This window comes from Aulonocara stuartgranti (assembly GCF_965226115.1).
Source record: "Aulonocara stuartgranti genome assembly, chromosome: 17".
Taxonomy (NCBI): Eukaryota; Metazoa; Chordata; class Actinopteri; order Cichliformes; family Cichlidae; genus Aulonocara; species Aulonocara stuartgranti.
The window spans coordinates 16,893,512-16,904,725 of NC_138953.1; the positions used below are offsets into that span (position 1 = coordinate 16,893,512).

At 39.7% G+C, this 11,214-nt stretch overlaps 1 protein-coding gene across 2 annotated transcripts in view; it reads right to left on the reverse strand.

Moving 5' to 3' along the window:
- The window catches only part of trappc8 (trafficking protein particle complex subunit 8), a 31,312-nt gene extending 20,425 nt beyond the window's left edge, over positions 1 to 10,887 (reverse strand). The window contains exons 1-13 of one of the 2 annotated variants that reach the window (XM_082511500.1): positions 10,561 to 10,887; positions 9,211 to 9,420; positions 8,787 to 8,870; positions 7,381 to 7,470; positions 6,994 to 7,168; positions 6,634 to 6,787; positions 6,212 to 6,308; positions 5,361 to 5,617; positions 4,951 to 5,066; positions 4,700 to 4,850; positions 2,389 to 2,489; positions 272 to 377; positions 24 to 155 (exon numbers count right to left, since the gene is read on the reverse strand). In XM_082511500.1, coding sequence (XP_082367626.1) covers positions 24 to 155; positions 272 to 377; positions 2,389 to 2,489; positions 4,700 to 4,850; positions 4,951 to 5,066; positions 5,361 to 5,617; positions 6,212 to 6,308; positions 6,634 to 6,787; positions 6,994 to 7,168; positions 7,381 to 7,470; positions 8,787 to 8,870; positions 9,211 to 9,420; positions 10,561 to 10,717 — 1,830 coding nt within the window. In that variant the 5' untranslated portion in view covers positions 10,718 to 10,887. The remainder of the gene's footprint in view (positions 1 to 23; positions 156 to 271; positions 378 to 2,388; positions 2,490 to 4,699; positions 4,851 to 4,950; positions 5,067 to 5,360; positions 5,618 to 6,211; positions 6,309 to 6,633; positions 6,788 to 6,993; positions 7,169 to 7,380; positions 7,471 to 8,786; positions 8,871 to 9,210; positions 9,421 to 10,560) is intronic. The other variant, XM_082511501.1, reaches the window with a different exon arrangement.
- Positions 10,888 to 11,214: the final 327 nt, after the last annotated feature.

Below are 11,214 nucleotides of genomic sequence, written 5' to 3' on the forward strand. Positions count from 1 at the left end.
CAAAAATGGCAGAAAAGACTCACCTGTCCTGCTTTGCTGAAACGATGACCAGACAGAATCATATGGAAGGCAAATTTGCGCACCATAGGGTTTCGCATATTAATGAAGCAGTGGGCAGCCTGCTCCAGCAGCAAGGCACTCCGTAAATCAGAGTCCTGCAATAATTAAAAACCTCTATTAAGTTTCAAGCAGAATTCTAATGCAGTCTAATTTAATACAGTCTTCTTAATAACTGCACCCCAAGCTGATTTCAAAATAATAGTTTCCTTACCTCACTGGTCATTTTAATGAGAAGAGTGGCAGCTTCTGAGTATTTTCCCTGACTCTTGAGTATTTCAGCACTGAGTAGAGCACAGCGCTCAGCCAGCACCATGTTCCTGTAAAGAGATGTGGGGAAATATACCATCAGGAGAAGAGATGCTAACAGTTCCAGTTCAGATGCTGGTACCCCTCTGTTTGTACACCATCTCTGTACATTATGTCACATATTAAACAAAATCCTAAAAAGACCAATTGTCTGTATGATCAACTCGATCACACAGGTGTGTCGAACTCCAGGGTTTTAGATATCACCCTGGGTCAACACACCTGAATCAAATAATTAGTTCATTACCAGCCTTCTGGAGAACCCCAAGACATATTGAGGAGGTAATTTAGGCATTTAAATCAACTGTGTTGGATCAAGGACACATCTAAAACCTGCAGGACACCGGCCCTCGAGGCCTGGAGTCCGACACCTGTGACCTACAACATCTGAAAGTTTCTGGCTATAAACACCGCATCCAGAAGACCTTGGATTTTGAGAACAAGAGATAATGACACTATGGAGGCAGAAGAAACAATGTTCTTATATTATGTTACAGCTCTCTTCACTTTCCACTGTTTCCACTTCACTGTTCCAGTCACTGAAGCAGTGGATGTAGTTCGTAAGAGATGACAGGATGAACCCAACTGTTAAGTCTCAGGAGGATTGCAATGATTTATTCATCGGGGAAACCAAATAACCTCTGGCTAAGTGGATGGCACAACACGGAAGAGCTAACTCATCAGGCCAGGAGTCCGCAGTCTATTCACACCTACAGGCCAGTGGACACTCTTTCAGGTGATGAGGATGTACACATCCTGGACAGGGAGGAATTCTGGGACCTAAGGGTACATCTTTCACCATCTTACAATGCTGTGATTGCAGCCATTCCCCAATTGTCTGTGAATGTTACCCAACGCCATTGATCAATGATCATTGGTCGTTGGTCATGACAACTTGCATATTAAATGATCATGAAACTGACCTCACAGCCCATTGCTCATTCAGTGGTGCTAGTTTCAGTCATTGTGCAAATGTACTGTTTATAAGGTTGGTGAAACCTGCAGTCAGCTGAGACTGAAGAAGTCACTTGGAGTGATGAAAAATATCTCCCACTGAAAACACCAATTCAGTAAATGCACCATCCTCTTGTTTACAAGAAGAACAAGCTTCTCAATAATGGGGTCTTAAAAAACACACAAAAACAAAACAATAACATGCAGTCTCTACGGAGTATTCACAACCATTTTTTTCTCCCACATTTTGATATGTCATGGCCTCATTCCAAAACTGATTAAATTCATTTTTCACCTCAAAAAGTTTCCACTGATCTGTCACATATTTCTGCAACTTGACTGGAGAAATTTTACATTACTACATAGTAGTAGCAGCATCATGTCTTATATATGTTTTCTGACAGCAGGAAGTGAGAGACTAGTCAGTGTTGAGGGAAAGACTGAACTGAAGCAACGTGCAGAGACATGCTTGATGATAAGCTGCTCCAGAACGCTGTGGACATCAGTGACCCTGAGCACACAGCCAGGTAGTTAATGAGTGGCTTTCAAGTCCACTCTGTAAATGTCCTCGAGTGGCGCAGCCAGACCCTGAAATGAATCTTAAATGATTAAATTATGGGATATTGTGTGTGTTGTGTGTAGGGAGCATTTTATAAGCGTAAAAGTTGCTTCAACAGGTACAACAGGTAATTCAGATTTACATTTTTTCTTGCAATCCATGTTTGCATGCCTTCAAGTACACATCTTTAAAGCCTGCCTTTATATGCTAGTGAGAGTTCCTCAAACAACAAAGGGTTGCCTTGTTTAGAGGGAAAATAGAACGTGCTAGTTGTACATTGGCTCATCGTTGTAGTGTTATTGGCCACTTATTACAAACCAGTGCAACATGAGGATGAAGATTTTAGAGGACTGTAATTGTGTGTTGGATTGTCCTGCATCATAAGTGACATATTTGTGGGAATCAAGTAAATTATGCAAAATTCCCACAATCCCAAACTGAAATTTATCCACTGAAATTAAAACACCAGAAAGAAATAGATGATGTAATTAGTTAGTCATCAGTCATACTTGCAGACATCTCTGTACGTTTGTATTGCGGTGTCCATGTAGTGTGCTGGATAAGGTCTCGAGGCTCCACCCTGCAGAAAGGCTGACACCGCAGCCATTTCCTACAAAATAATCAGAATGAATAGATGAAAGATAAAGAGTAATGGTAACAAGGAACAGAATAGAAAATAAAAGTGAGCAAAATAAATATCATTATTCAGAACCATATCCTAAGGAGCTTGGAAAAACAACGCGTGGACTTCATTCTTGAAGACGTTCACCTCTCATCGAGGACGCTTCTTCAGCTCTACAAACCAAATGGTGCCATCTAATTAAACCCTAGTTGGAGCTGTCACTCATGAGGGTCGTTGACCCACTATTTATCATGTTCCTCATCACATGAGCCAAGCTCTTGATGTATACACATTCATCCAGTAAGTAAATCCCCAAAAGTTGATTCTGTTCATCTGGACATAGCATTTTCAGTGGGAGTGGGAGTCACTCATCCAAGTGACTTCTTCAGTCTCAGACTGAAGCAATGTACAGAAACATGCTTGATGACAAGCTGCTCCAAGTGACGAAGCTCCCACTGAAAATGCTACATTCAGATGAACAGAATCAACTTTTTGGAGGCACATGATCATTATCAGCAGAGGTTTTGGGTGAAACCATTGAGACATCTTGCCTTACCCTATCATGTGACCCACTGAAATCATCTGACACAAGATGTGACTGGAGTTGAGGTGCCTGGGAAAGGATCTCAGTCTAGGTGGCAGACAGCTGGTATCGTAAGCCACTCAAAAGAGTGAAATCCTTCAGATGTACAGCCGATTCTTGTCCTGTCGAAGTCTGAGCACTCTGCACTGCGCAGCATACACTATGTTGTTAAGTTTGTGTTTGGGAGTTCTGTCCTTGGGATGAAACAAATTTTGTCTGAGGGTGTTGTGAGGGCTGAAGTGCACTTAGATGTAATGCTTGGAGAAAGTTCTCCTGAGTTTCTCTGATAAACCTGCTAGATAATGGATGACAACGGTGCTGCGTTTGTTATTCTGTTTCTCCCTAGTTGGTTTCTGAGCTTCTTTCCTGTTCATCCACGCTGATTTGATGAAGGCCCAGTTGGGATAAGAACTTGATTTACGAGCTTTCTTTATATGTGTGTATTCCTCTTGAAGATGATTTAAAAAAGGAGTAAACACGTCCACTGTAAACGACCATCTTTGAACAGAGGGTATGGCTTACAACACCAAGAGTCTGCTATCTACAGTGAGATCCCTTCCCAGGCGCCTCAACCCTCACAGCGTGAGCAACGTCCCGAAAATCTCTGCTGATAATGACCCGCATGCCTTCTTTCACACCTTGACTCATGTGATGAGGCACATGATCAACAGTGGGTCAACAACGCTGTTGAGAGACAACACCCACCAGGATTTTTTATTCCTGGGACTCTCCACCATTTGGTTTGTATAACTGAATGAGAGGTGAGATGTCTTCAAGAAACTTAAAGACGTCCAGCTGCTTTCTTTCAAAGCTCCTTAGATTATCATGACCTAAATGACTGACAACATACATAGACATACGCGGCATATTCTTTGTGTTACAGTTTAAAATCTTTTACTTCGAGCGCTTTGAGTACTCCGGGAGAGTAGAAAAGCGCTATATAAGAATCAGTCTACGTACCATTTAAATAAGTAATACAACACTACTGTCAGCTCACTGTAGTGAGTGTAATCTTGAAAAATAAGAATGTGCAAATATATCAGATATGTACACCTAATAATCTTAACAGCATGTGAATGTTCTAATTACTTTACAGTGACTAAAAGCAGGAGCAGTTTAGACCTCTGTATGGAAAATCCTGTATTTATGTGTACTGTAACACTCTCTATCATTATTGTGTTTTTGTTTGCGATACACAGGATATAATAGGTAAAAGTGTCTGAATTTGAATGACTGAATGCTAGTAGTCACTTTAAAAGACCGATAATGTTACATTTCCAGAGTCTATTACGAGGTTAATTCTCTTGTCTGACGGCTGACTTTAGATAATGCTAAATGTTCTGAACTCGTATTACTTTGTACTAGAACTTGTTAGTACTTTGAATTTACTTTTTAATATTGTAATGCTGAGTTCAAAAGCTTCCTTCTGATTTATTCCCTCAAAAGTTTACTGTGGGTCACATATACAACTCTTTTTGCTCTCTAGGACACTTAACAAAACAGAATATTCCATCACTGCAAAGTTTTAATTGAAGTGAGATTTTACAACAAAAGGCAGAAGAAGTTGTTCTGATATCATCACGGTCTGCAGACAGATCAACATGCGTGCTCTCACCAGTGCCCCAGCAGCATACAGCATGGCCTGGTCTGACAGGAAGTCCTTCTTGGCAGTATGATAACAGCTGTAAGCCAAGTCATAGTGCTGAACCAGGAGGCACAGGTCAGCCATCTTCCTGATCTGCAGTTCTGGGGCTTCTGGGGGATATCTGGTATGACAGAAGGGAAGCGTCAAGGGCATTGCATACAATATACAGGGTGTTGCATGGGCTTCATTTATAAGAATAAAATGCATTGCAATGAGCTTACAGAAGGCCACATGTGCTCTTTGGTTCACTGATGCTCTTCTCTGGAGCTTTTCCTCCACCAAACCACTTCTTTGTTGCAGTGAACAGAGACCGACTCAGGCCCTTCCTGGATACTAGCTGTGGACAGGGAAGCAAATCATGTTTCCAAGTGCTGGGAGAAGTCAGCGAAACAATAGAATTGACTGAAATGGCTAGTGTACTCTCACAAGCCATAAACTCAAATTATGCCATTATGATTAATTTTACAGTTCCAGGGCAGAAATATGAAAGAAGTATACATATTGTTTCAGCATAATGCTCAACAAACTACATTCTCTAAAACAGTTAATATAGTTAGTATAATTTTACATTGCCTGAAGCACATCACAATCACAAACAACAATATGTTGAGGGTCAAGAAATGAGTCGTACCTGATCGTTCAGCTGTCTGATGGTTTTCTCTATGTGTGGCAGTAGACCTCTGAAGGTGAATTCTTGGATAAACTGTCTTATGTAATCATGGTCGTTCAGGGTCAGACAAGCCCCATGGCTACCTGCAGCACAGGCTGGGCTGTTTGAATCTTTAGCACCTTTCTTTATGTCCGTATGTACAGCACTGAGGTTGTGCAGGTTTGCCATGCTGCTGTCCAACTGGAGAGGATGCCCTTCCAAGCTACTGGACATCTCATCTGCAAGGAAATAGTGTAAAATATAAACTCATAACAATAACCTTACATAATATAAAATAGTACCACTATTTATGCACCCAGAAAAGTAACTACTGCTGGTGCAAGGATTATGTGGAAACTGGTGTTTCAAGCAGTATAAAACATACGGCATAGTCAACCTTTACAAACAGATTTGGTGCCCTTCTGCTCACTTCTGCTCACTCTTGCTGTTGGTGCCAAATTACAAGATTCAACCACCAAAGATGTCAACAATAAGCCTGATGAATACTGGCAGGATGGTCTTTGTTAACATTACACCAAAAATAAATAAAAGGGTTTAGTTCTCATCGAGACTAGCATGACTGGCAAAGAACCTGGTCAGGACCAACACAGCGAATACATAGTGCTAACTAAAAAAACATGGAAAGCGGTACAATGGAGCTGCAAAAAGGAAGTCATATTTATAAAATTTACTGTGAGTGCAATATAGCCAAGCAAGTTGAATTAAAAAAAAAAATAAAATAAATGGTGACCTTTAGATTATTTGTAACTGAAGAGCAGAGAAGCAAAGATCTCCCCAAGTCAGTTTACAAAAGAAGTATTAAATTAACTCACCTTTCTCAGCTGAATAATTGCCGTCTACTTCAGGTCTGCTAATAATGGTCTCTACAGCAGCACTGTTCACAGTTGGAGCTGGATCATCAAACACATCCTGCAAAAACAGGTTCACTATGTGAACTAAAGTAAAATCTTTGGTAAAAGAGAACAAAACTGAACAATCAGGCAACTACAACAGTTCAAAGTACTATTAATGACTGGGCTGTCCACAATTCAGTCACAACTACCCCTCAAGGTGAACTGACAAACACACACATAAAACCTGTGCTTTTACTGTATTCTTTTGGTTTGTAGTCTACCCAACAAACTTTCCCTGCCATCGACAAACTTTTCCTTCTGCAGAATCGTGTCCACCGGCACTAGTTGTTGCAGGAATATTTAAAACAGCCAGTGCATGTGGAGGAGTTTGCAATGTTTACCTGGTTATGAAGATTATTCTTGTGCAAGTATTGACTCCAGGGATCTGGAATCTGTTCATCCACATTAGCTGAGAAGGTGCGGGAGTTCATTTTCAACAGATAGCAGCCCTGAGAACCATACTTCTGTTTCATATCCTCATAAACCACATCTGCCCTGGAGATACAGGGAGAATACTACTTTAGAACAAAACAGCTTACACTTACTAGAGCATAATGAATTCAACAGTTATTTAAAGTTATTACATATAGTTGACTTATTTTTAAACATTTGACATTGTAAGTTCTGGAGTAGTTTCACTATGAAAGATGATCAAAATGTGGTCGATGAATTTTAAAGGAACTGTATGTTTCTTTTAGTACCTTTGTTCATCCCCTTCACACATGTCATGTAGCAAGACATAGTACTTGAGTGTGTTAGGAATAAACCACTTGGGATTAGTGTATTCTCCACTGTGCTGAATTCTGTGCTGCTCCTGAGAAAGCTTGAGGAACTGCTCCACAGGGACTGCCTCAGTGGATGATACCACTAGCAGGCCTGCCAGAACCATGTGAAGGATACAACAATAAATAGACTACATATAAGGATACTACTATTAATAATACGATAACAGAAAGCACAAGCATACAAAGGAGGAAATTTTTTTTTAAAGATCCTAAATTCCAGTTTGTCAGCTCTTCTATTTAAAAAAAAAAGCTGACGACAGAATGTTGACCACTGGTCAGATCTGTGTGCTGTTAAAAGGATACAAGCAAGGTAATGATTGAGGAACTCGTGGTCAGAGGCAGGCATTGACTGCAGGAAGTTCTCCCTGTAGGCTTCAAACCAGGGCGTGGTTACTTGAAATAGAAAAAAGACAAAATAGACAAAAGACTTAAAAAAAGCCAGAAAAATGAGGTAGTTTCTAATACTACATGTAGATTAAAAGATAACCACTTTTGAATGTTTTTCTTTGAAAAATATGGACGATAAACTAAAGATAAAATGTCTTGTCAACACAGCAGCTTCAGTGAGTCTTGGCCTTAAGACTTAAGAATCGCTGGAACAATTTATTCCTTCATCTGGTGTTTTGATGATGCACATAAAGAGCACCGGATTAACAGTGGATTAATCACACAACTCCAATGTGGAACATGACATTCCTTTACCACATGTACCAGTAAAACCATCATGTGAGGTGATATTTCAGTCCTAATTATTAGAACTTCATAGCTGACATACATTAAAAGATCATTTACACAGGACTCAAATGTAAATAACAAGAATTATACTTACTCAGGTTACAAATTCACTCAAATTAGGCCATGAAATATGCGTTTGACCAAAATATCCTTAATTCACTCACTGTTTGATCTAGAAAAAAAAAGTCTACACTTCCTCATCTGAAAATTTAACTAACCACAAATCCTACTTTTACACTTATGTGATGAGTGTGATTAAGTAGTACATGTAAGTTTTTTTTTAATCTGCCATAATGTCTAAAATAACTAGTCACTGATACAGTTTTATAATCCCGGCATTCTTAATTTATGTATAAAATAACTGGCTGCATCCAGTGGTACCCCTCAGTCTCCTAGCAGACACACCTATGTTATTTCAAAAATCCTCTGTGACTTCTTTCTCAGGTGGCCCTGAGGTCAAGGTAACTGAGATTAAAACTCATCTGAGATTTTCTTTTGTACCCATGTTATCAGTTTTCATTCTCGAGTTTAATCTGCCCTGGACAAACGGTACGAGGCGGTGCTCCGCAACTCTTTTACTTCAGCTACCTCCCATTTCTTGTGAACAATTGTGAAAGCTTGGGAGAAAAAAACAGTACACACATGAACACGCATTTGAAATAATAAGGAAATAATAATCTTTGTAAATCATTTAGAGCGACTGTCACTAGTAAAAACAAGAACATATACTTTAAATTTTGTCTAACTTAATCAGTTTTTTGTCAACTAAAACTAGACTAAAACTACAAAAATGTAGATGCCTAAATTACAACTAAAACTAAATTACATTTTAGTTAATAGACTATGACTAGAATTAAGTAAAAATGTTCTGTCAAAATTAACACTGCAGGGAACTGGAAGGTAAGGACCAAAACAGGTGTGACACATCTTATAGATCTATAGCGATCCACGCATGGGCTAGCAGATAGTGATACCTGAGCTGTACTTGGAGGTTTTGATTTCCAACAGTGTTTCTCTCCAGACACTGTACCAGGGGGTGCTAGCTTTAACACAGTCATCTAGTAGGTTGAAGCACAGAGTAAGCATAGAGTACAGTTATGCTTTGATGTACTTTTTTCATTACTGAGCTGTGAAGTCAACATATCAACGACACCTAGGAGAAGTGAGCTCTGAGACACATCTGTGGTGTACAGTTATTTCTAATCATGGATCTGGACAGTTACACACACAAAACTGCATCTAAGCTCATAAGAAATATCAAAAATTTGAAATTGATCACTTATTGTCCATAACTGACTATCCAGCCAAATATAGTGGATTACCATAATAATAATAATGATTATATTTTTCTATTGCTAACATTTTATCAACACGTTCCAATCAAGCATTAGTCCTTACCACTGAAATTGAGCTCATAATCTCCGGCCATAACCACATTAGTCACAGCACTTTCTTGGGGCTGGCAGGATGACACCACATCACTGAGTAGCTGACGCTGAGCAGGGCTCAGGGACGTAGATGTTGTTGTTGGACTTGTCACTAAATTGTTGACACAGATACGCAGGTTTTTCACAACCTGCAGTTGATTGCTGGGATCTCGGATGTGACCTAGAAGAAAAAAAGAGTAAGTCACAGCATGGCACTCAAACAGTATCAGAAAATATACATAAAAATGTCACTGATGGAGAAGTGTCCCCTTTATAAGAAATATGCATAAATGGAATGCAGCGCAAAATCTCTCAACCGTAGCAAACAGGTAAATAGCAATAGCACTAAATAAATACTGAATTGAAATCAATAGCTCGTCTGCTGCTTAACTGACAAGAGCGATATCCCACAAGATTACCTGATGTTATAATTTAGATTAAAAAGTGTTGCTTTATATTTTTTTGTGTGACATGTATTAATTTGGAAGCACTAATTTCAGAGTAGTGCAATGTGAAAATTTATCAAAAATTATTACTACAGCAATGATTACTAAGGTATATCAAAGACACAGCCTTATACGTTTCCATCAATCTCCCTTCCACTGTTTTGCTGCTGAAAACTTCCCCTGATAATTGCCTGTCTCCTGGAATCTCCTCCTGCCCTTGAGACTGTGCTGAGAGACACAGCAAACCTGGTAATGGCACGTAACTGATTGTTGACTGTGAAAAACTCAATGAGGCATATCTTTAATATTTACTCAGCTATACAATTTAAACTGCTATCGTATAGTTTCACGGATTTTACATTACCCAAGTGTAAAAATCAAACAAAATGTATATATCCTGTAGATTTCGTTTATACATTAGTAAGAATGTTAATGTATATCAAAAAACTTAATATGTAGCTTTAGCTTAAACACATTTAGCTGCATCGTCGCTTGTACTGAACATGACAACTAACACAATTGCTGCGTGCTCCAAGTAAAGTCTGTTAGCTTGTTTACTATGTGCTGAGTCTAATAAACCACCACCAACAGAACTGTTCAGCTGCTGACTGAAACGCTGTCCTAGAAGACCAAATGCTATTTTTTCCAGCTCGGGTCACTTTGCACTCGCATGTCAACAAGCAGGGCGATCGGCATAGCTGCTTAATCACGAGCCAAACTGCTAAGCGTCTGCTAGCGAGGAGCTAACGACAGTCGTAGCCCCTCGAGCAGCAAAACATCTTTCCTCATTATTTTCCTAAGCAACTTTTACTCATTTTTACCAGCTACGAAGCTGAAAACGGGACTGAGGGTGTGTTTTGAATAGTTGTTCATACCTTCAGACGTAAGTCTGCAAAAAGGCCTCAGCAGCTCCGCAAAATTTAGGTTGTTTTTGCGAGTCACTCTCTCAGCTTCTTCACTGCACAAGACGGCCACCATCGGGACAAACGAGTCCTGAACGAACTCCTGTACAGACTGGACACACTGGGCCATGTCGAAGCAGAGTCAAAACTATTTAACACAATGAACGGAGTCAAGTGTACTATCAAGAAAGCCGGGCTATAGCATTACTTTAGACAACTCCTATGTCAGAAGACCGCAGCCATGTTGAATACGCCAGCCTTCTTCCTGTGAAGGGCCGACAGTCAGGTGATTCTGGAATACGTCACTTCCTTTTCCGTTCCATTTGTTCGGTAGCGGTCTAGACCCTGCTCTAGAACTTCCAGAGCCTGAAGTTCTGGCCCGGGTAGCAAGACTTGATGGAGAAAAACGTTGAACATTTCCCGACTTTTATCTATGATTTATGTACCATCACGCGGTTAGCAAATCATCGATATACTTATTAAACCATTACAACCCTGCAGTATAAAAAAATTAATTTATTAACACATCACATAGTTTTCTTTGAATGCGCGAGCTGTATTTGCATTTGCGTCATGACAGTCTTCTATATAATATTCCAGTCTGCCTTAGCAGGGCCGTCACAAACC